Genomic DNA, 24,310 nt, shown 5'->3' on the forward strand with positions numbered 1-24,310 from the left:
TTGTGAACCTCCTGATGTGGGTTATTGGAATCAAACTTGGGTCCTCTGCAAGAACAGCACATGTTCTTAACTGCTGAGCCATCTTTCTAGTCCCTGGAAACTGTTTTTTAATAAAAAAGTAAGATTATGATTTATTTTGACCTCGAGTGTTTAACTTTATGAGTATGTCCTTTGAAAAGTGGTCTTTTTTATGTCTGAACATTTGCATTTTATGTGGCAGGTCTTGATTATAGCCTGAGAATTTTATTGGCATAAGCATTTTCATTCCTTGGTGCTACTAAATATTAATTATTTAAAGTAAAAGTGTCAGCAGTACCCAAATATTTTGGCTAGTGTGCTCTCGATTTTCTTGAAATCTGGCCTCTTTTCCGGGTCCTCCTCCCAACAGCTTTTGACGAGTAGATAGACCTGCAAAGAAGAAGCAGGTGGCTTAGCTTGGGGGTGCTAAACTCCAGGAGAGAGTCTCACTCTGTTCTCCTCCATGATGGGCGCCACCAAAGCAGGGGATATCTCACAAGGATTGCCACGAGGACCCATCTGCAGTTCTCTCCTTTTCCTGGTGTGGACCCCGCCACCTACACTTCCACACCCAGCCAGACTCTCTGGTGCAATTCATTCAAATGTAGTGACCATTTGGAAAAGGCTGGGTTTATGGGAGGGATTAAATGCTTTATGAGAACACATGGTGTTTAGGTGTCAGGGAGGGTAAAAAAATAATAAGGCTCTGACTGGCGAGACACCTTAGCAGGTTAAGGTCACACACACACACACACACACACACACACACACACACACACACAGCAGAGGTAAATGTACTAAACAAAAACTAATGTGTCCCAACGGAATGAGACAAGTGGGTGTCCATAAGGACAAAGCTTGAGGGTCCGCTCATCTCAACTGCAGCGAGGAGTCACTCCCCTGAGGACCACGCAAAAGACTTCCTGTGTTCAGGCTTCACCCCAAATGTGAACACACACATATGCTTTGAATTTTGCATGAGCAAAAGGCAATGTGTATGTTTAATTTCCCTCACGGCAGTGGTGCACAGCTGTGGCGGTGAAGTGCACAGAGAAAGGGAGGCAGAGAGGAGGAGCCGACAGAGGGGAGGCCCGTGGGACTGTCATCTCACCTGCCACAACATTTATGACTTGATCCCACAGGGAGGTGACAGTCATTTACTTAACTAAAGTTTGCTCTTCACTCTGGTTAAAAGCAGGCTGATGAATGGTTCAGTACACACATCCTCTCCTTGGAAAATGGTTCCTGGGAGGGAACTAAGGCCACAACTGCCTCTGTCTGCTTACCTAGCCTCTGGGCGATGCCCCTGCCTCAGCACGGGCCACACACCTCTGGGGAGCAAAACAGAGTGAGCCATGGGCACCGCTGAGGGGTGGGCCTCAGACTTGTTTCCTACTGAGACCAGGTACTGGATCTGAGACCTTTCCTGGCTTCCGGTTGCAGAACCGTTCGGCTGCAGAACTGAACTGAGGATGCTGCTTTGGTGGCAGAGGCTTTCGTCATCTGTGCACACCACCAGCCCTCTTTATTCTCCCACATTTTAGATCCAACTAACCAGGGGCTGGGACTATTCATGGGAAAACTAAGTCTGTGCTGAACACACACAATATCATATGATGTAACAGTGATTTTTCATGGGATTTATTGTATGTTGTTGTGGGATTATGAGTAACACAGAGGTTGTTTAAAGCATACAGGAGGCTGTGTGTAGTTTACCTGCACACGCCACACCATCTGATGGTAGGGCTCTAGCATGCAACATTTGGGAGGTTGCAGGATCCTGGAATTCTCTACCTCTTCTTCTTACTGGGAAGGGAAGGTCTGCTGGTGAGTGGGGAGGAATCCGGAAAACAGGGAAGGGTAGTGATGGAAACAGTGTGGGGCACTTGTATCTCAGCGGCTCAGAATCCGGCCACAGTGTCCCCTCCCCCCTCCCTCTCGTGTTTTCACCTTCTCTCTTTTCTTCCTACCCTCTGTTCCTTCCTTTCATTTTCCCCTCTCCTTAATTTTATAGTGGGCCTCACGATAAAACCCACACTAGCCTCAAACTCAAAATCCTCCTGCCCCAGACTCCTCAGTGCTGGGATTATAGGTGTAAGTCACTGTGCCTGGCTTTTAAAAGTCTTCTTGAAGGATTGTTTAAATGTTTCTCTATGTTTTTTAAGTGAAGCGTACTACTTTTTTGTTTTTGAGTTTCTTTTGTTTGTTTTGATTTGGTTTTATTTTGAGACCAAGTCTTATGTAGCCCAGGTTGGCCTCTAACTCACTATGCAGATGAGGATGACCTTGAACTCTTGATTGTCCTGCCTCTACCCCTCCAGGTCAGGGATTACAGGCATGTGCCACCACACCCAGCTTAGTAAATGTTAAAGTAGAATTTTAAAACAAAATACACTCAAATTCTTTTAGCTTATAAAACACTAGTCCTAGCCATTAAATCAGTTGTATCTGAGTATTAGCTCCTCGTCTGCACACGTGAGAGTTTGTTACTGTTAATGTTTGTGTATTCCAGTCTCCAATACCTGCTATTCCTCCCTCTGCCTTCTAAGTGTTGGGATTGCAGATGTGTACATCCATGCCTGGCTCATACTTCTTTTTAAATCAATAGAGGTATTTATAAGCCTCATGCACACATCACATACACATGTAGACTGTGATGTGTACTTTAACCACCAGCTCTTTCCTGAGCAGAGGGAGGAACAAGGCTTGGGGGAGGGGTAAGAACAACTGTCACAGGTCTTTGTGTTCTAATCCCTGTGTCCTATAAATGCCATCAAGGAGTAGCCCTTCCTTGTCTGGGAGAGACAATTCCCATTCCACAAGGAAGAGATGATTCCCATTCCCATTGAACAACTTCAAGTGTAGAGAGTAGTCCTGTGCAGACTTATCATTAGATGTAATCTCTAAGTCATAATAATAACTAATGATAAAGTAAAACAATTATAATGACTAGATTTGTCGGCATCACTGCTCATGTACTTGAGGGCCATTATTACGTAACAGGGCTGAACTCATGGTTCAGCACCTCAACAGTAAACTTATAACTTAGATGCCCCCTGAGTGGCTAATGGGAGGGGCACATATACAGAGTGGATGTTAGATGGAGAAATGGCTTATGTCTCAATAGAACAGAGCAAAATGGCATGAAGTTCGATCATGCCACACAACTAAAAATTTATAAATGGTTTACTCTGGAATTTTCCACTTAGTAATTTTGGACCTCAGTGGTTTCTGGCAACTGAAACCACAAAGAAAAGATTACCAACAGAGGGGACTGTTCGACCTTTTCAAATGTGATTAACTGAAAAACCTTGAGACAGGGCAATTGCACTGGGTTCCCTGGGTGGGTCCAGATGGAGTCACTCGCGTTCTAATTGGAGGACAAGATGAGAAGAAGCAAGACAGGAGAGGCACGAGGATGTGACCAGGGGGCTACGAACCAAGGGAAGCCACCAGGAGCTTGTGAAGGAGGAAAGGGCCACCTCCAAAAAACCTGGAGGCTGTGGAGAGCTTCTAAAACTCCACATGAACACATTTTTGCTCTTTTGCCCACAGACTCTGCGGTAGACCATTACAGGTAGACAGACTACTGAATACCAGGAATATCGACTCACCTCCAGCTCCTTTTCATCTGTAGTTTCCAGGAACAGGTCTGGGCGGAAAGGTCTTATCCCGTCTGAGTTTTCCACTCTGAAAATCTTCTCTGATTGGATGAGAATAATTCCATTACAAGAAGAAACCCAGCGAGGACTGTTGAGCACATCTGAATTGGTTCACCCCTGGATGACTCTTTAGCCAACAGGAGTGTGACAGAGCCTCTACAGATGTGAGTGAAGTAGGAGGAGTCTTCTCCCACTTACAACCCAGGAGCGGTTTACACTGGACAGCTGTCACTTGAATACCTCAGATTCCATTACTGCTTCACCAGGCTCGCTCTCTCCCACACTCATCTCCTGGCTTCCAGATCCCTCAGTCATCTGACCTCCAAGACAACCATGAGTTAGTGCACAGTACATGCTCAGAAAGTGAAGACTGGAGGAACAAATGAAGTGCTTTCCTTCAGCGAGAATGTGACAGAAAACTAAGCCGTGATTCCCAGGAGAATGAAGCGCAGGTGCTGTCTCTTGCCAGCATGAGCTAGTCCAGCTAGGAAGCAGGTACCTTCCCTTCTGTGATCAGGAGAGCCTCGAGGGCAGGAAGCATTCTTTTTTTGTTGGCCTTTTTGAGACAGGGTCTCATGCAGGCCAGGCTGGCTTTAGAGTGCTTAGGAACTCCTGATTCTGCTGCCTCCGTGTGGTGGTTTGAAAGAAAATGGCCTCCAAAGGGAGCAGTATTATTAGGAGGCGTGGCCTTGTTGGAGGAAGTGTGTCACTGTGGGGGTGAGCTTTGAGGTCTCTTTTGCTCAAGCTTCCTCCCTGTGACTGTCAGTCGACTTCCTGTTGCCTGCAAGATGTAGGACTCTCAGCACACCACCATGCTCCCCATCATGATGCTAGTTGACTGAACCTCTGAAACTGTAAGCAAGCCACCCCAATTAAATGTTTTCTTCATAAGAGTTACTGTGGTCATGGTGTCTCTTCAGAGCAATAGAAAACTCAACTAAGACACTCCACTTCCCAAGTGTTAGGATCACAGGTGTGGACCACCACAGCTAGCCAGTAAAGGAAGATCCTTTAACACTGATGTGTGATATACGTAATAAGGGCACCTGGATGGGCTCTCTAACCCCAGGTCTTTGCAGTCCTCTCAGAATGTGCAACTCCGAGAAGGAGCATTCCTTTAGCAGCGGAGAGGCCTGGGGTCTTCGGGCTCCGTGCCAGGCTGTGAAAGAAGTCTGACTCACCGTTCTGGTCCCGACAGCTCAGCGTGTAGAAAGTCTCCTTACGAAGGATGATCTCCTGGGCGATGATCCCGAAGCTGTACACATCCCCTTTCTGAGAGATGCTGGCTTGGCGTAGGTGCTCAGGAGCGGTCCACAGGTCTGTGCAGGGTCAGAGACAAGACAAAGTTGGAGGGAGGGGGTTTCACTTAGGCTGAAAGTTCAGGTAACGGGCATCCATGATCAGCAGATCCAGCTTAGCAACACTAAGGAGGATGGGATACGTCTTATCTGATTAAAAGCTCTGTTTCTTTGCTTAATGAACTAACTTGGCACCCCAGCAAATCTTTATAAGAACGTATAAAGGCGTAGTAGGATGGTCCAGTAGGCAAAGGACCTGTGTAAACACGAGGACCTGAGTTCGGATACCCGAGAACCCATGTGAACAGTGGATGGCTGTGGTGACTGTCTGCCATTCCAGTGTTCAGAATGTGGAGACAGGATTCCCCAGGGCAAGCTGGCCAGTCAGAATGGAGTTATCGACAAGCTCTGGGTTTAGTTGTGAGACTTTGCCTCAGTAAATAAAGTGGAGAAGGCTCCTGCCATAGCCTCAGCCTTCTGCTGAGCACACACCTGTATGTGCGCACACACAAAAATGGAAATATTTAGTCCAATATCATGTGAAACTTCACAGGATTGTGAAAATAGAAGAATTATAATTTTTCTTCTATTTAGGAGAATGAAACCCAAAAGACTGTTACACACAATTGGAAAAAAGACCTTCACTTTTGGAGCTAGGAAGTGTGTTGAAACGAGGTCTAGATTTCTGAGGCTGCTTAGCTGTGACTTATAGTAAAGAATGGAGGAGAAATGCTTCCCTCATTTAACCCGTGTGTCTTCATGTTCCTTTCCTGGACCCTCCCCACAATACTGAGAATGACCAATGAGGCTCTCCTTCACATATTATATGTATAGGTATGTATATGTATCCTGTCACCACAGACAAGTGAGTGGTAACGTGAACATGGGAACTGGGTCTCTGTACGCTATCTTCTTGTGAAAAACTCCAGCCTGTAACCTCACTCCCGTCTCCTACAAAGGACGAGTTCAGTGAGACGGTTCTACTGTCCTTCCCGACCTAGCTTCCACAGGTCTGTAAGCTCCTCAAGCCTTTTCACTTATCTCAGGAGACACAGCTGAATACCGTTTAACTCAAAGAGCATTTGTTGAGGGGCTGGAGAGACGGCTCAGTGGGTAAGAGCATTTTCTGGTCTTACAAGGAACCTGACTTCAGTTCCCCGTGTCCACATGGCAGCTCATAGCCATCTGTAACTCCAGGTCCAGGGAATCTGATGCCCTCTTCCGGCCTCTGTGTGCACATGGTGCACAGACATTCACACAAGCAAAACACCCATACCCTTAAAACTTTAAAAAAAAAAAAATACATTTTTTAAAGCTTTCATTGACTGACAGGTGGTGCTGGAGAGTGAGTCAGAATGTTGCCTGCTTCATCGCCATTTTTTGAATATTCTACATAAGTTAGGTAGAAATTTCAAAAAAGAAAAAAATGCTAGTAAGAGAGGCACAGACCTTTTTTTGGAGGTAGGATGGAATTGCACCCAAAATCTGTGATCTTCACCACCATTCGGCTGTCCACCACGCAGTTGGTGGATTTCAGACGCCCGTGGACTTCAATCTTACTGGAGTGCAGATACGACATGCCCTGAGGTTTTCCAGATGGTGGGAAAACAAAGAAACATCACACACTTGGGCTGAATGACCATTTGAAAGAAAGAAGAGACACTTTGAATCTATTTCTCTGTACATGTTGCCATGCTATCCAATTTTAAATTCGGTGCTATGGATTTTGCTTTAACGGTATTGTGAAAACCCTACGGCTTGCCTATACACTGTGAGGTGTAGTTCCATAACAAAAATAAAAAGAAAGTTGAGTGTAAACTCCAGTTGAGTAGCTGCATGCTATACAAGGCACAGGACTTTGTGATTATGCATGTGTGTGGTTGGGACACGCGTGTGGGTGGGTGGGAAGGTCAGGGGTCAGCCTCTGGCTGTGTTACTCAGGTTCCATCCACCTTGTTAATTTTTCTTAATTTGTGTTTTATTATTGTTGTGTGTTTGAAGCACGCATGTGGGCACATGTACGCCACAACACACATGAGGAGGTCAGAGAACAACTTTCAGGAGTTGATCTCTCTTTCCGCTGCGGATTTGGGGGATTGTACTCATATTGTCAGGCTTGTGTGACAGGCGAGTCAGCCACTGAGCTATTTGGAAAGCCCCCATCTCGTGTTTTGAGACAATCTTTCACTGGGACCAGAGCTTGCCAATTAGGCCAGGCTGATTGGTCAGTGAGCCCTGGGGAACCTGTCTATCTCCTTCTCCCCAGTTCTAGAATCACAGATGTGTGCCACCATATCTGATCATTTTTACATGGGTTCCAGTTCTCCGTCTGGTTGGCAAGCTCTTCACCTTCTGAGCCATCTCGTCAGCCCTGTTTTTATCGTTTACATGTTCTTACTTCCTGCTTATGTGAACTGTGATCAAGTACATGTCTCTAGCTCTCTGCTGCCTTGACCTAAAAATACTGACAAGACAACCTTACATTTATGAAGGAAATGACTGAACTCAATTATTTCCTAAAATCTAGCAGATTTGGAAATTATTTTATTTCTGACAAATCTGTGAGAATGTGTGAGCGCACACATTATTTCATCAAGTCCCACGTATGACATAGTTTCCACTGTTGTCGTTTATGGATGAAACCAGCATGGACGATGCCCACAGCTTGTTAACTACTTCATTTTCACGAATGTGTTTGTGTACATAAGTCTCTTACCTTAGCAACATCATATAAGACAGAGATCTTAAACTCCCAATCCATGAATGTGCCATCAGGGTAGGAAATCGTATCATTTAAAACTTCCTGAATAGGAGAGAAAACACACACACACATACACACACAATGAAAAGATGAACCGCTGCAGGGAAAAACAGCATGGAGAGATCATGAGTCAAATAAGCCAATCATGAGGCTGTTGAGTCAGGAACAACTGGGTTGCCACCACCATCATTTATCATCACACGCCATCACGGGTTGTTGGACAGAGCTGCAGGCTGAGAAGTATGTTTGACATTTTTATTGGGTGACTGCCATGCGGTGTTCTCACATAAACCTAGAGCCTAGGACCTTCGAAGTCCAGGCCACGGGGCACGAAGCCTGTATATCACTGACATGCTCTGGTGTAGAGTGGTATTCTCTCCCACGCTCTGAAGCCGACACAGACACCCACATACACAGAGTCAGTCTCTCTCTCTCTCTCTCTCTCTCTCTCTCTCTCTCTCTCTCTCTCTCTCTCTCTCTCCACAATCTTGCTCCCAGGGTCACGAGAAACAAAATGACACAAGAATAGATCAAGTGCCATCAAAATGACTCGGGAGTCTTAAACAAGAGAATTTCTACCAGTTTGAGATCAACCTGAACTATGTAGTGAGACCCTCTCTCAAGAAAGAAAAAAGAAAAGAGAGGGAGGGAGGGAGGGAGGTTGGAAAGAAGGAAGGAAGGAAAAGAAAGATGAGATGTATTGTGTTGCTGGCTAACACAACATGCTACTCTTTAGTAAGTTTTTTTTTTTAAATAAATGGAAGTATGTTCTAAAATAACACTACAGCATAGTAACCTAAAATAACAATAAAGCAAAGTACATACAGTAAATACATAAAAAAGTACAGTAAATACATAAACCAGAATCATAGCCATTGATTGTCATTATCAAACATGTACTGTACGTAGGAGGTGGAGGCAGGAGGACCAGAATATCAAGGGCAGCCTGGGCTATGTGAGACTCTGTCTCAAAACCTCCAAATAAAACAGAACAGGCATTGGGTGATTTTCAGCATCGGGTAGGAGAGAAAGATACGCAGACTCTGCCTGGAGGCTGGCCTTGGGAAGTCTGACCAAAAAGTATCTACCCTGCCTGCTCCATCTCATGAAGACTGGATGAATGGATTTGTTTTATATGTTTTTAAACACTTTTTTTGAGACAGGGTCTCCCTTGGTAGTCCACAAGACCTGAAGTACCCTATATATCTGGCACACAGCACATAGGCAGAACTCCCTATGCTACCTTGAAGTTGAGATTCTCCTCCTCATTTGCCTCCTGAGAGCTGGGATTACAGGTGTGTGCCATCACGCCCAGCTGGACCAGTGTTTCTAAGCAGGGAATTGCTCCTGGGAATTCCTTCATTAGGCTTCAGTCTCTACTCTCAATGCTAATTACTTCAATTGACTTAATTGCTCTGAGTTTTCTTTAAGTAGCTAGGATCTCTGTCCTTAAGAGCGCTCTTGACTTTCCTAGGAATTGGAGGAGCTAGGCTTTGAACTTATCTAACATTAGGGTGGTTCCTATATGGGGTTTAGTTAAACCAGCAGGCCACTGTTTTTGGTATGACCTGGAACAGAACAATCTTGTTTCAGGAAACAGCCTGACTGGAGTCTTGGTTTAATTTGGGTGTGGCATCAGCGATTTCTCAGGAGGTTCTAGAGCTATTAGTCATTAGATGAGGCTGTGGGGCAAGAAGGAAGCCATAAGCAGCCAGAATCTGCAGGAACTTTCTCCCCTTGGCTTACTACTTGCCCATCCTAGCCTGTTCTCATCAGCCAATGTGCACCCCTTGGTGGGATTCTGCTTCAAATACAAAAGGAAAACATATCTTTCATAAAGTATGAACAGAATTTACAAAATATGAGAAGGCAGAACAGAAAATCGCCATTGGATGCATCACCTGACCTATTCTGGGACTTCTTTAATTCTTTAATGTATATTCACATAAAGCACACGCCCATGCCAGAGTCAGTCCATGTCTGCTTGGCATAAACATAGTCCCCTTTGCTCTCAAAGCGTCCTGATGAATTACGTGGCCACCTTGCCCAAAGGTGTCTGAAGGCCCAGAGCATCCATGCCCAGCCATTCTGCAGAGTTGGGATCTAATGCTTTGGCCCCTTTGCTCTGTATTCCGGCCTGTTCTTGCTTTCTTCTAGTCCCATTCTGACATCTGCCTCTGTGTATGTCAACTGTGTATGCCCTTCAGAATGCTAAGTGGCCTGAGGGTCCCAGCTTAGTGCTAGGTTCTGGAAACCTGACTCAGCCCTATCCTGCTTTTATAGCTCTGGACCTGCTCATCCAGAATACGGGAGCCCACCTGGCCCTGATGAGTCCTCTTCCACTCCTCCCGAGGGAGAGAGGGACTCTGAGACCTCGACGGAGCAGAAGCAGGACTTAAGACAGGTCATTCCATGCTGGCTGAGCACCTGTCCTTTGTGCGTTCAACCCCAAAGCAAGTGAAGTAACAAAGTGTGTGTCTCAAAGCAGTCATTTATCCCCTCTGCTTGCATTCCTATGTCTGGTCTGCTTTTCTGAATATCTTTGGCTTGCTTGTAATGATATCATAGGACTGAGTGATGCAATCAGATGCCTCTGATCACTACTCCTGACGACCCTCTGACGTCATTTCATTGAGTACGATTTTTCATTTGTTTTTTTTGTTTGTTTTTGTTTTTTGTTTTTTGTTTTTCAAGACAGGGTTTCTCTGTGTAGCTTTGCGCCTTTTCTGGAACTCACTCTGTACCCAGGTTGGCCTCGAACTCACAGAGATCCGCCTGGCTCTGCCTCCCGAGTGCTGGGATTAAAGGCGTGCGCCATCACTGCCCGCACGATTTTTCATTTGTTTTTGTGTGTATGAGCACTTTGCCTGCATGTGTGTATGTGCACCACATGTGTGCGGGGCCCATAGAGACCAGAAGGGGGTGTTAGATCCCCTGGAACCGGAGTTACAGGTGCACAAGGAGCCAGCTCCAATATGTCTTTTTTTTTTTTTTTTTTTTTTTTCATATAGTGGACCACTTAGGCAATAGGAAGTGACCATGGTTCCTTACCCGGAGGGACCCTCTTTCACAGTATTCGATCACTCCAAAGATCCTGGTGTCCAGCTTCACAGTGCCGTAGAACTTGGTCAGGTTGTAGTAGTCAGACTGTAGCAACTAAGAGATCGGGTGAATCAGCTATTTACAGAGCAAAGCTGAGGGGGTGGGGAGTGAGGGATAGGAGATGGAGTGTGGGGGGCAGCGAACAGGCAACTAGGCAGGTTACAAAGCAAAGCGGCAGGGGGCAGGTGGGGGTGGGGGGTGCTACGATGGAGATTTATGTGCCAGTGAAATGTGCTGCTTTGAAGTCTTTGGCAAGAAGACTCGAACATAACAACTGAACGCCAGCATCTTCTCCTTCCCCCACACGTCACATCTTACTCAACCACACTGGATAAAAATTCTAAGGACCTTTAAATAATACCAGGACTGTGTTGTAGGCAACATGAGACCTCACTGTCCAGCGTCCCTTGATGGATTGTCAACAAGAAGCCAAGTCACCCTTTGGCTGGGGACTCTCTTTCTATCAGGGGACCTCAGTGTTTGGGGAAATGGGATGAAGCTGAATCTAAAGGGCCTAACAGGGCGCATACCTTGTTGAGTTCGATCTTCTGCTTCTCCGTGAAGTTGCCATCACTGTGCTTGAGGTCCTTCAGAATCACTTTCTGCCGAGATCAATTGTGGAAAGAGGGGGATTGCTGTGACCCGAGTCGTTCATTGACAGTCTCCAACCAGTCCAGCCACACGGCAGCAGAGTGTGGTGCAACTCATTATATGCATAAAGGAGAAGTTTGCTTGAGGGCCCCGTTGTATCAGAAACTTTCTGGAGCACTCACAGTGTTTGACTAAGGCTTCTATCTCTGGTGCCTGGTAACTGGGATGTGGTAGGCTGGAGTTTAAACGTTTCATGAAGAATGACCAGGGGGAATGGAAGGGAGGAAGGAAGGAGGGAGGAAGGAAGGAGGAAATGAGGAAAGTGGGAAAGAAGGAGAAAAGAAAGGAAAGACAAGGGAGGAAGAATGGAGCCCCTCCCTGACAGGGGATTCTTGAAACCAATGTACAAGGGCTTCCCTGAGTGACCTGAATCTCACATTTCCTGACCTCTACTTCTCACAAGAATGTTTCCTTTGTTCATCCACGTTCCCAGAGTGCCTTCCATGTGAAACTCTTGGAACAACCTGGGCACCTCTGCCCACCTGGGCACCTCTGCCGACCTGGGCACCTCTGCCGACCTGGGCGCCTCTGCCGACCTGGGCGCCTCTGCCGACCTGGGCGCCTCTGCCCACCTGGGCGCCTCTGCCGACCTGGGCGCCTCTGCCGACCTGGGCGCCTCTGCCGACCTGGGCGCCTCTGCCCACCTGGGCGCCTCTGCCCACCTGGGCGCCTCTGCCGACCTGGGCGCCTCTGCCGACCTGGGCGCCTCTGCCCACCTGGGCGCCTCTGCCGACCTGGGCGCCTCTGCCCACCTGGGCACCTCTGCCCACCTGGGCGCCTCTGCCCACCTGGGCACCTCTGCCGTTGTATTGCCAAGGTCAGGGGCCAGGACAACTGTGTGTCAGAACACCCAGCATACCCCTGGACAGGTTCAGGGCAGTGAGGGCTAGCCTAAGGACTGACAGGGTTCAGGGAGCAGGGGTGGGGTGTGGTGGGGTAGGGGAACTAACCCCTACTAACCAAAAGGGTTTAGAACGAGGGGGAGGGGGACGATGATGACGACTGTGCAAACCGACAGTGTTTAGGACAGTGGGGCACTGCACTAAGGGAAAGAGTTCGGGACAGCGGGTGCAGGGCGGGGGGTGGGGTGGGGTGGGTGTAGGGCGGGGGGAGGTGCAGGGCGGGTACGCCGTACCAACCTTTTTGTCGTACTTGCATTGCCGCAGTCTCTGGATTGTATCCCGTCTCCTGTCATCGTCGATCTGGCGGAGAAAAGACCGATTGTTCCAGAACTTCAATCTCCCTTCACTGCCACAGGCTAAGAGGCACTCTGGGTGTGTCTGCAAGTGCTCCATAGCGTGCTGGGCAGGGCCCCTGATGTGCATCTTGGGCGCACCCTTCTGCCTCGCCTGATTCCTGACACCTACCTTTCCGCAGGTGTCTACGGCCTCATTCTCTGGGCTTCCCCCCTCCCTCCCTCTCACGGTCTTACTAGTACCAAGAATTCTCTTGGCCTCCTACGCTGTGCTTCCTCTCATTCTCCTCCTGTTGGAAACCCTGGCCTGTGCCATCTCCAGGCAGATGCTCTTGGAGAAAGATGCTACAAAAGCTCACTGCATTCGAGTTGCAATTTTATGCCTAAAGGCCCCTCAGAGATGCCAGTGGGGTGTCAGGACCAGGAGTCCATCAATCCTGGGTTTGGCTTAGAATTGCCACAACAGCTGGTTTCTCAAAAGAAAGACTGAGATGTGGATTTTTATATGATATTCTGTGATTTTATATGTTGGCAATTGATTTAAAACATGTCAACGCAAAACAACACATAGATGAACATATGTACACCACTGCATAGGTGGTGTACTGCATAGGTTAGATGTGGCTCCTGCCTTCCCTGCCACTGACTTCTGGTTTAAACACAGGGAAAAAGTTAAGACTTGTATATCTTTCAATTTGCATTTCATAAAAACTTGAGGTGCTGTGCTGGCTAGTACTAGATTTACTTAACACCTGAGAGGAGAGGACCCTAGCTGAGAAAATGAACTGGCTGCAGGCAAGCCCGTAGTGCATTTTCTTAATTAGTGATTGATGGGCAAGGTCCAGCCCACTGTGGGTCGGGCTACCCCTGGGCTGTGGCCCTGGGTTCTATAAGTCTTGTGGGCTGCAAGAAAATATAGAGATTCAGCTGTGTATTAAAGCTATACCTTGACTGGACCAAGGGTCTGTCAAGAGGCAAGCCATTTATTATGAATATTTGGTGATATCCAGCCTTTAATATTTCAGCTGTCTTCTGCTATGAAATTCTGCGTGTCCAGACTGATTGGTAAACAGTTCAGCTCCCCAGACCTGCTGAACTAAGTTGAGTTTAGGAGACAATCTGGTGGAGACACCTAGCTTTGTTTCCTGTGCTAATGAAGCTCAGACCATCCCCTGGCCTTGAGGAGGCCTAGTGGTTCTCCAGAGCAATTGACTGAGAACAAAAGAGGATTTTTACATATCAAGGTGGGAAGTAAAACAATATTCCTGAGGAGGCAGAGAACCATGTGCCCACGGAAAGAAAGGGCAGGCATTTTCTGTAGAAACGGAAAGAACAGCATGGTGAGAGAGAAGAGAGGATGACAGAGGTTCCGCAGAGGGTAAGCAGATCTCAGGTAGAGTTTTCTGAGTGTCAGGAGTAGAGAGCAGCAGAGATGGAGAAAGAGGATACAGAGGACAAGATGAGGCTGAAAGCATAAGAGTTAGTGTTAGCAGGACTGTGAGCTAGGGAACTGGACGGAACTGTAGTTATGGAGACAGGATTTCATCTCAGAGAAATAAAGTAGACAGATAAAGAGCTTGGTATGTCTAGAATTATTCCTGCCTTGAGTGCCTGGTGGAGCTATAGCTGAATTGATAGAGTTTTGTCTTAGAGGAATAAAGTTAACAGACATAAGAACATAGTGTACGTAGATTTTTTTTTTTCCCCTCAGACATCCCACGCCAGATGTACCTAAACCCCAGGACCCCTGGATACTTCCATATATAAGAAAGCAGGCTGAGCAAGCCAAGGAGAACAAGCCAATAAGCAGCACTCCTCCATGGCTTCTGCATCAGTTCCTGGCTCCAGGTTTCTGCCCTGTGTGAGTTCTTGTGTTGACTTCCTTCAAAGATGAACAGTGATTGGAAGCATAGACAAATGAATCCTTTTCTCCCAAGTTGCTTTGGTCATGATGTTTCATCACAGCAATAGAAACCTGGACTAAGACAGAAATTGGTACCAGGAGTAGGGTATTGCTGTGACAGACCTGACCATGTTGTTTTGGGGAGGATTGTGAAAGGACTTTGGGTCTTTGGACCAGAAAAGCCACTGAGTGTTCAAACCTTGGTGAGCTGTTCTGCAGGTACTTGGGAGATAAGAATGTTGAGAGAAATTCAGATGAAGGATACCTGGCTTGTGGAATTCCAGAGGAAAGTCTGAGAGTCACCATCAGGACCATTTACTATTTGGAGTTAATCTACGGTTCTGGCTAGTTGGCACTGAGGAGTCAGCTGTGATTAACAAGATAGCAGAACCACTGAAGTATAACCTTTGCTCTACTGGACAACTGGTCCGCCGGAGTTGAGAAATTAGCAGAGATAAAGAAGAACCAGCATCACTGAGGTAAAATCTGGGAAGTGCTTCCTCAGAGTCAGTACACAGAAGCTGTGTTCTAGAGGTGAGCAAGGTTGTGCCTTGTTGGGGACCGACTCCGGACAGCTGTGTCCTGAACTTTGTCAAGCCTTGACAGGAAGTTCCTGGCCTAACCGCGGGCTGTACAACTTCCTGGAGTATGTGCTAATCAGCCAGCTGCAGGGGCCTGGGACCAAAGCGACCTCACCCTCCCTTAGGAATTTTCCATTCTTATCTCCCTGCTTCCCCTGCTCCCCCACCCTGCCTGAAGCCCTGCTTATAAGCCTCAACACCCAGTCAATAAACGAGACCTTGACGCAACTCAGACTGACTTTGTCTTTCTTTACGCGCCTGGTCTCCTTTCTCTCTCGCCCCCATTGATCTTTCAGGAGGTGCCTCCTCGGGTCTCATCAAATAACCTGGCCCGTGGGACGGGCAGTGCCTTGTGCTGGCAGCCAAAGTTGGTAGTGTGAGAGTCACCCAGGTCGTACTGGTGTTGAAGGCATGAGGGGTCATGGAAAGCAGCTGAGGCTCGGTACTGTGTGGTAGGCTAGAGTCCCTGAAGAGGCCCAGGAGAGGCTGCTGGTGAAATTGCAGCCCAGGTGCAGCAAAAGGCCCCAGCATTTTGGAGATGCCAGTAACATGGGATGACCGCCAAGGATGGCAGCAGAGGTGAAGTGAGACAGCCTGAGCTTAGAAGACAAGCTGTGTGTACTGCAGAGGATGGAGCTGGAGAAGAGGCCCAAGCTCCTTGGAGGAGCCCAGAAGACTCCGAGTGAATCTGGACATCGAGTTATTTACACTGTTGAAGTGTAGTTTTGCTTTATTCGGGTTGTGACTATGTTCTTCCCTCTTGAAGGGAGAAAGTATTTAATTATTCTTGATTTTACAGGAGCCCACAGTAGAGAGACTTTAAACTTAAAAAAAAAAAGAGAGAGACTTTGGAATTTTATAGATACTGCATTTTAAAGGAGACTGGATATTTTTAAAAGGATAACTTTTAAAGTGTTTAAAATTTTAAGTTTGTAAAATATTCTATATTATAATGTTGATATTAATGTGTGACCTTGGGGATGAAAAAGAAAAAAAAATTATGGCTTAATAGCGATATGTTCATGTGTCAAGTTGGCAAGGGATCAATTGTGCTAGCTGGTTTAATGTCAACTTGACACAAGCCATAGTCATTTGAGAGGAGGGAGCCTCAGTGGAGAAAATGCCTCTATTTTCCTTTTACCTACATTGCTAGTTGAATGATAAAGAAGGCAAAGCTTAGGATTCCTCTGAACAGGAGTCCCTGGACACCATGCCTCTTTGCAAGTCTCATGTCTCCTTTTGTGGTTGGGGAGTGAGGTGGGGAGCTATCATGTCCTACAAAGACAATTTGAGATTATGAGGTTAAAGTCACCTCCTGGAAAGGCTGGCTCTATCTGTGCATGTGTGTTTTCCAACTGTAGGCAGGACTGTAGGACATTTTCTTAATTAGTGATTGACAGGAAGGACAGCCCATTATGGGTGGAGCCATCACTGGGCTGTCTCTCCACATCCTCTACAGCACACACAGCTTGTCTTCTAAGATTGGGCTGGCTCATTCCACCTGATTTCTTATAGAACCCAGGACCACAGCCCAGTGGTGGCTCCACCCATAATGGGCTGGCCTTCCCCTGTCATGCAGCAAGCAAGCTGCTAATTTCACAGACAGAAGTGGTCCAGAAACCATGGGCAAAATAATCCTTCCTCCTTTAAGCTGCAAACGTCTAAATCTTGGATTCCCGAATGAACTAAAGTATCCATGCTTGGTACATTTGCTATCATGCTACCAAAGTCCTGTCAGATACTTATCAACACGTAGAGCACACCTGACTTACCTTCAGGCTGATATGGTTGGTCTCGTTGGTCTCCAGAGGAAAGATATTTTCAGAAGGAATGTGGGACCATTTTTTCTGTCGAAGTTCATTATCTCTTCTGTATTTTCTGTAAAAGGAATAGAACCATCAGGAGGTGTTTATGAGCATCTATCTTAGTTAGGGTTTCTATTGCTGTGAAGAGACACCATGACCACAGCAACATTTAATTGGGTGGCTTACAGTTCAGAGGTTTAGTCCATTATCATCATGGTGGGACATGGCAGCATGCAGGCAGGCATGGTTCTGGAGAAGGAGCTGAGAAGTCTACATTTTGATTCAAAGTCAACAGGAAGTGGACTTCAGACATTAGGCGTGGCTTGAGGACATATGAGACCTCAAAGCCCGCCTCCACAGTGACACACTTCCTCCAACAAGGTCATACCTACTCTAACAAAGCCACACCTCCTAATATACCACTCCCTATGAGCTTATGGGGGCAATTACATTCAAACTACCACAACATCCATTCCGTTTGGCTCCTAGACACTAGGAAGAACTTAGGACCTTGACCCTGCAGTCTTCAGGCCAGCAGACACTGAGGTGTGGCTTCATGCTCTTCCAACTGCTAAGTGGACTATTTTGGGCTTTTCTCTATTTCACTTTCCTAAGCTCTTCACTAAGACAGTAATTCTATAACAAAAGATCTGAACTGATGGTGAAAAGTATAAAAAACAATAAAAGCAAAACTGGAAACAAAACCCTGACAACCTTGAGTGGCAGAAAAAGGTAAAATTGAAACCACCGTTGATTCCACTCTACTCCTAAATAATCCAGCTCCTGTTCCATGCCTTGCCCTTAAAACAGGAAGTTTAAGCCATGCCAAGGGGATCATGTCTGGAACCCAGCATTTGGGAGGTAGAGGCAAGAAGATCAGGAGCTCAAGATCATCTTCAGCTACATAGCAATTTCAAGGCCAGTTTGAGCTAAATGAGGTCCAATTTCAACATTTATCCCAAACTACAAAAATAGTTTTCTAATTCCTTCCTTCAAGCACTACACATGATACCTTCTTGGGTTACAGTGGAGAAACACACTTTCAACTTCACTGATACCATGAAATCCTTTTCCAAAGTGATGGGCCAATTTCCCAACTTGAGAACTCTCGTTTCCAATGTTCTTGATATTATTAAGTATTTTTAAACATTTATGATGTGTGTAAAATGGTGGCTTATTGTTGCTTACTTTTGTGTTTGTTTGATATCTTTGGAGAGGATATTTCCAAATATTCACCAACTATGTTATAGAATACATAGCATCGAAGAGTTGTATGGAGTTTTTTGGGATTTTCTCAGTTTCATTATTGCATCATTTTCTTTTATTACCTTACATGAATTTTAATCTCTTTCTGTGTGTATGTCTATGGATTAGTATGTGTATGTATATGTATGAATTGGAGTGTGTGTGTGTGTGTGTGTGTGTGCATTTGTGTGTGGACTGGTGTGTGTCTATGTCTATGTAGATTGATGTGTGTACCAGTGTGTGTGTGTTTTGTGTGTGTGAGCATGTGTGTATATATATGTGTGTGTGTCTATGGATTAGTGGGGGTTAGGGTGGGTGTATGAGAGCATGTGAGCATGTGTGTGTCTCTGGGGATTGGTGTGTGAGTGTGTGTGTGTGTGTGTGTGTGTGTGTGTGTGTGTGTATTGGTGTGTATGTGTCTCTGGATTGGTGTGGGAGTTTGGTGTGTATGTGTCTATTGTGGATTGTTGTTTGTGTGACTGAGTGTGTGTGTGTGTGTGTGTGTGTGTGTGTGTGTGTGTGTATTGGTGTGTTTCATTTGTACACCACAGACTGCCGGTGGGATTAGAGGACCACCTTGGCTTCTGACCCTCACCTTTCACCCATTTGAGGCAGAAGCTCCTGCTCTGCTCTGCACTCCAGGTCAGATGGCCTGTGAGTACACTTTTCTGTCTCCCTTCCCATCTCTCTGTAACAATGCTGGGATTACAGATGTACAGACTGTCTCTGGTCTTACATGACGTCTTAGGGTTTCTATTGCTGTGAAGAGACACCATGACCATGGCAACTCTTATAAAGGAAAACATTTAATTGAGGTGGTGGCTTATAATTTCTGAGGTTCAGTCCATTATCATCATGGTGGGGAGCATGGTGATATGCAGGCAGACATGGTGCTGGCTACATCTTGATCAGGAGGCAACAGGAAGTGGTTTGAGACACTGGGCAGTATTTTGAGTGTATAGGAGTCCTCAAAGCCACCTGCACAGTGACACACAGTGACCACACCTACTCCAACAAGACCACACCTACTCCAACAAGACCACACCTACTCCAACAAGACCACACCTACTCCAACAAGACCACACCTACTCCAACAAGACCATACCTACTCCAACAAGGCCACACCTCCTAATAATGCCATTCCCTTTGAGCTTATGGGGGCCAATTACATTCAAACTACCACATTCCACTCCCTGGCCCCCATAAGCTAGTAACAATATCATAAAGCAAAATGTATTTAGTCCAACTTCAAAAGTCCCCATAATCTCATATAACAATCTCAAACATTTAAAAGTCCAAAGTTCAAATTCTCTTCTGAGATTCATGTAAAATCAAATAAAAATGATTTGTAAATCATTTTTACAATGTAAAATCAAAATAAAAAAGCAGATCACATACTTCCAACATATAATGGCACAGGATTATTCCAAAACATAAGGAAGGGAGCATAGTGAAGAAATACTGGACCAAAGCAAGACTGAAAACTCCAAACTCTGCTTCCCCATGTCTGATGTCAACATGCTCTTCAGATGTCCAACTCCATTCAGCTTTGTTGACTGCAACACACTTCTTTCTCTTGGGTTGGTTCCACTCCCTGTTAGCAGCTCTCCTTGGCAGGTATCCCATGGCTCTGGCATCTCTAACATCTTGGGGTCTCCAAGAAGTTGAGGATTCAACTTCACAGCTTCATGAAATGGCCTCCCTAGGCCTCCCCATTTAGGGACACCCCTGACATATACCTCGCCTCAGCGGCTTTCCTCAGGTGCAGAGGTAAATTCCATAACCCCATTTCTTCAATCCTTAATTCTAAAGCCAGAACCATGTGGCTGAAGCTGCCAAGTTTTGCTGCTTTCTGAGGCTAGAGCATGGCCCCCTCGTTCAATTACATCTCCATCAGCTTTCTGTTTTTGATTGTTACCTTCATTGTCTAAGCTTGGCTGTCCTTGAACTTGCTCTTTAGACCAGGTTGGCTTCAAACTCAGAGATCCATCAGCTTCCACCTTCGCCTTCCCAGTGCTGGGATTAAAGGTGTGCACGACTACACCCAGCTCTAAGCTTTAATTCCCTTCCACAATTTGGAAACTCAGCTGTTTGGGATCTTGCCCTGAGGTCACCACTCCCTTTATTCCATTTCTTAATCTTTTCTCCTTGAACACAGGACTTGATTCCATTCCACTTTTTGGAGTTCCTTAAATTTTACATTTTTGTTATTTACCCTCCTCAGCTTGTTCCTTTTCATTATAAATCTTCATTAGAGTTACCACCATACAACAGAATCTATACTAGGCTGTTCTGAGATTTCCTCTGCCAAGGGAGTTCATCCAAAACTCTTCATTTTAGGCTCTGGCAAATTTTTTGGACAAGGGCTAAAAGCAGCCACATTTTTCACCAAAATACCACCAGACCCGTCTCTAGGCCACATACTAACATTCTTCTCCTCTGAAACCTCTTGACCCCACAGTTCATCAAATCACAGTGAGCACCACTGTCTTCCATGCTCCTACTAGTAGGGCCCATTAAGCAGCACTTAAAGCATTCCACTGCTTTCCTAACCCAAACTCCCAAAGTCCATATTACTCTAAACAAACACATGGTCTGGCCAACCACAGCAATACCCCAGTCCCTGGTACCAATTTCTTTCTTAGTTAGGGTTTCTATTGCTATGAAAAGACACCATGACTATGGCAACTCTTATAAAGAAAAACATTTAATTGAGGTGGTGGTTTACAGTTCAGAGTTTAGTCCATTATCATCATGGTGGGGAGCATGGTGGTGTTCAGGCAGACATGGTGCTGATCAGAAGGCAATAGGAAGTGGTTTGAGACACTATTTTGAGTGTATAGAAGACCTCAAGGCCCACCTCCACAGTGACACACTTCCTCCAACAAGACCACACCTACTCCAACAAGGCCACTCCTCCTAATACTGCCATTCCCTTTGAGCTTATGGGGGCCAGTTACATTCAAACTACCACCCATGGGTTTTGGGAATTTGATCTCAGGTCCTCATACTTGCACAATTACATTTGCCCACTGAGCCATCTCCCAGCCCCTTATATGAATTTATTTATGTGTTATGAAGAAACAAATCCTATTTGTGTATTTGTGACATTTCTTCTATACCACTGCCCCTTTAATGTTGTTGTATGGAAAGTTTTAATTTTATCATGGCATAGTTACTTATTTTTCTTCTAGGACTTTCTTCTTGATTGCAACTAAGAACTACTCTTATAAAGTCACCCCATATCCATTTCTTCTAAATTTGAAGTTTGGTTTTCATACATAGGGCCTTAACACTTAAAGCTCCACACAAAGTGGGCTGTATCTCTGTACATTGTACTAGGCAGTTTTAATTTGATTTTTGGATGGAAAGTCAGTTGTCCCAACTGGCTTGTGACTCCACCCTGTCGCATTTCTCAGTCTTTTTGTTGACCTACTTGTCTGCCCCTGAATTTATCTTTACTCCTTTGTCATTAGACAAACTCTGACTTATATTCTCAATGTCCTTTGCCATTCCCTTTTCAATGTTCCCTGAACAGAATGGTTCAGTTTCCTCCTCTGTTTCCACCTCACTCAATTTCCTTTATTAAATATGTGTAAAGTAGCATACCGCTGACCAGCTACTGTGACCCTAAGCAGAGGCAGGTAGGGTGAATATCAAGACATTGAAGGCTGCCAGGCTGTCATGTTCGAGCCCAGGAGACTCTTGGGGTTAAACAGAGTTGTCATTCATACTGGGTTAGGGAACACTATAAGTAATTCACTGTTTTCATGCATTGGTAGTTGAAATGGAAAACTACGTATACCTCGTCTTCTCTGCCAGGCCACTTTAGGAATCCCTGCCTCTGTCTCCAGGCCTAGAGACAATAATGGGTATCTCCTGTTTTATCTCAGGACTTTCTACCAAGGAAAGTTGATCAACCCATTTGGGTTTAATCTCTGAGGGTTTTTTTTTTCCCCCTCCACTAAATTACATGGGTACACTGTAGATGGTCTCCTGCATTTTGAGTCGAACTCTGCCTTCAGAGCAAAGAAGTCAGTTTGGCCCCTCTCCAGAGAAAACATGCTACAGGCTGGGCATTTACATTGTGAGAAAGTCTAATGACACTCTTCCCAAAGTGTGACACACACAGACATTTGCTACTTGGTTTAGGATATGCCAATACCACAATTGAGAAAGAATATTCTGTTTAGTGTGTACAGCAGAAGCTGGAATGCTGATAGAGTCAACAAGTATTTAACAGGTCTGTATCTCCAGTTAGGCGCATGCTATGCCCATGTCATGCAGATAAGCCACAGCTCTGATGTGCAGAAGGCCCGACTGAACTATTCCTATCACCACCTGGTAGACTCAGTCTTTGTTTCTCTTTCCTTATGCTCTGGACATTTGGAGGAGATGATTTCTTTGTTGTTATTGGTTTTGCTTGTTTTCTTGAGTCAGTCTTACAAAATAGTGCAAGCTGGCCTCAAATTTACTTTCTTTTGCCTCAGTCTAGGATTATAGGCTTGGACCACCACACCTGGTGGCATGGATGGTTTCTAAGCTTCTTCTAGCTTCCACACTATACTGTACAATGATTCTGCGATCTCTCAGGACACACCAATAGAACTCTGAAGCTAACTAGTTACACACTGCTTATAATGTGGCCATATGGACACGGCGTGTTCGCAATCTTCCCAAACACATACAAGACTTCACACAGGCCAATCCCTTGACTCACAATTCTAATCTACCCATATTGGCTTCTGCCTTTGACACTGCTTTTGATGCAGAATGCCTTTAAGATCCCAGGCCTGCCTTTTTCATCAAGCATTGCCAACAGACACCAGACTTGTCCCCTCTCCTCCCCACCAGGAGGGAAAGCCTGTGGGAAGGAGGTACCTCAGCACCAGGAGAGCGATCAGCAGCATCAGGACCACAACTCCTGCAAGCGTGAAGACAGCAATCATCAGGATTTGAGGGCCTGTGGGAAGGAAGGCAATATTGATGCATTAGTGGGACCACGGAGGAGTGTGAACACTTTCCAAAGCTTCTCCTGCTGTAACACAGTCTGAGGACAGGAGAAGGAAGAGTCCCTTTGAAAAATCCTCATCTTGTATTAATTTCTTCATTGTATCCTCAGGCTCTGAAGAAAGCTGCTGTGTGTGCCCAGGGAAAGTGGTGACCAAGCTGGGTGGTGGTGGTGCATTCCTTTAATCCAAGCACTCTGGAGGCAGAGGCAGGTGGATCTCTGTGAGTTCAAGGCCCATTTAGACTATACAGAGAAACCCTGTCTTGAAAAACCAACCCCCCCCCAAAAGGATTCCTTTCAGCATTGTTTGTAGTTTCTTTCAGTGTGCTGGGATTGTAGGATTGTGGGATTGTAGGATTGTAGGGTTGTAGAACTGTAGGGTTGTAGGGTTGTAGGATTGTGGGATTGTAGGACTGTAGGTACATGCCAACACAGTTATGTAGCTCTTTATTTCTAACCAAAAAAAAAAAAAAAAAAAAACCACTGTCAGAAAAGTGGTATTCAACACACATAATTTGGAGGGATCTAAGCCTACCTAACATTCTCCAGACCTGTGTGTCTAAGGAGGTTCTATGCAGGAAGAAAACAATGGCTATTTTCAAATGCAGGGCATGCATTCTAAGAAACCACAGCACTGCAAGCTATTCCTTTCCAAGCTTTCTACATTATTGGGGGATGACAATAATGTGATTTTATTTGTTATAATGTGTGTATATGTGTGTGTGTATGTGTGTGTGTGTGTGTGTGTGTGTGTGTGTGTGTGTGTGTGTGTGTGTGTGTTGGGTACATGTTGTAAGTTCATAGATTCTCAGAAGAGTAAGTGGAATCCAGGAACATGGGGATCTGTCCCAAGAAAGCACTGGAGGACATCTGAAGACACAAGGAGACAGACTCAGAGAGATAAGGCACAGCAATGACCCTGACAGGACAGTCCTGGCTCACAGAAACACTTCAGAGCTTCCCCACTAGGCAGGGAGGTCAGTGGGTTCAGTGAAAGGACCAAAGTGAGAGATAAGACGTGTGAGAAGCTGGAAGATAATGGATATGAGGTGAAGAAGACGTGATTTTTCATATGGGG

General features: G+C 45.7%; 1 protein-coding gene across 1 annotated transcript in view; it reads right to left on the reverse strand.

Moving 5' to 3' along the window:
* Positions 1-24,310, reverse strand: part of Gucy2c (guanylate cyclase 2C) — a 79,056-nt gene that overhangs the window by 21,276 nt on the left and 33,470 nt on the right. The window contains exons 11-20 of the mRNA XM_059258717.1: positions 23,103-23,184; positions 16,944-17,049; positions 12,632-12,694; positions 11,372-11,443; positions 10,791-10,895; positions 7,695-7,781; positions 6,428-6,560; positions 4,862-4,999; positions 3,633-3,721; positions 317-408 (exon numbers count right to left, since the gene is read on the reverse strand). Coding sequence (XP_059114700.1) covers positions 317-408; positions 3,633-3,721; positions 4,862-4,999; positions 6,428-6,560; positions 7,695-7,781; positions 10,791-10,895; positions 11,372-11,443; positions 12,632-12,694; positions 16,944-17,049; positions 23,103-23,184 — 967 coding nt within the window. The remainder of the gene's footprint in view (positions 1-316; positions 409-3,632; positions 3,722-4,861; positions 5,000-6,427; positions 6,561-7,694; positions 7,782-10,790; positions 10,896-11,371; positions 11,444-12,631; positions 12,695-16,943; positions 17,050-23,102; positions 23,185-24,310) is intronic.

The sequence above is a fragment of the Peromyscus eremicus genome, chromosome 3 (assembly GCF_949786415.1).
Source record: "Peromyscus eremicus chromosome 3, PerEre_H2_v1, whole genome shotgun sequence".
Classification (NCBI taxonomy): domain Eukaryota; kingdom Metazoa; phylum Chordata; class Mammalia; order Rodentia; family Cricetidae; genus Peromyscus; species Peromyscus eremicus.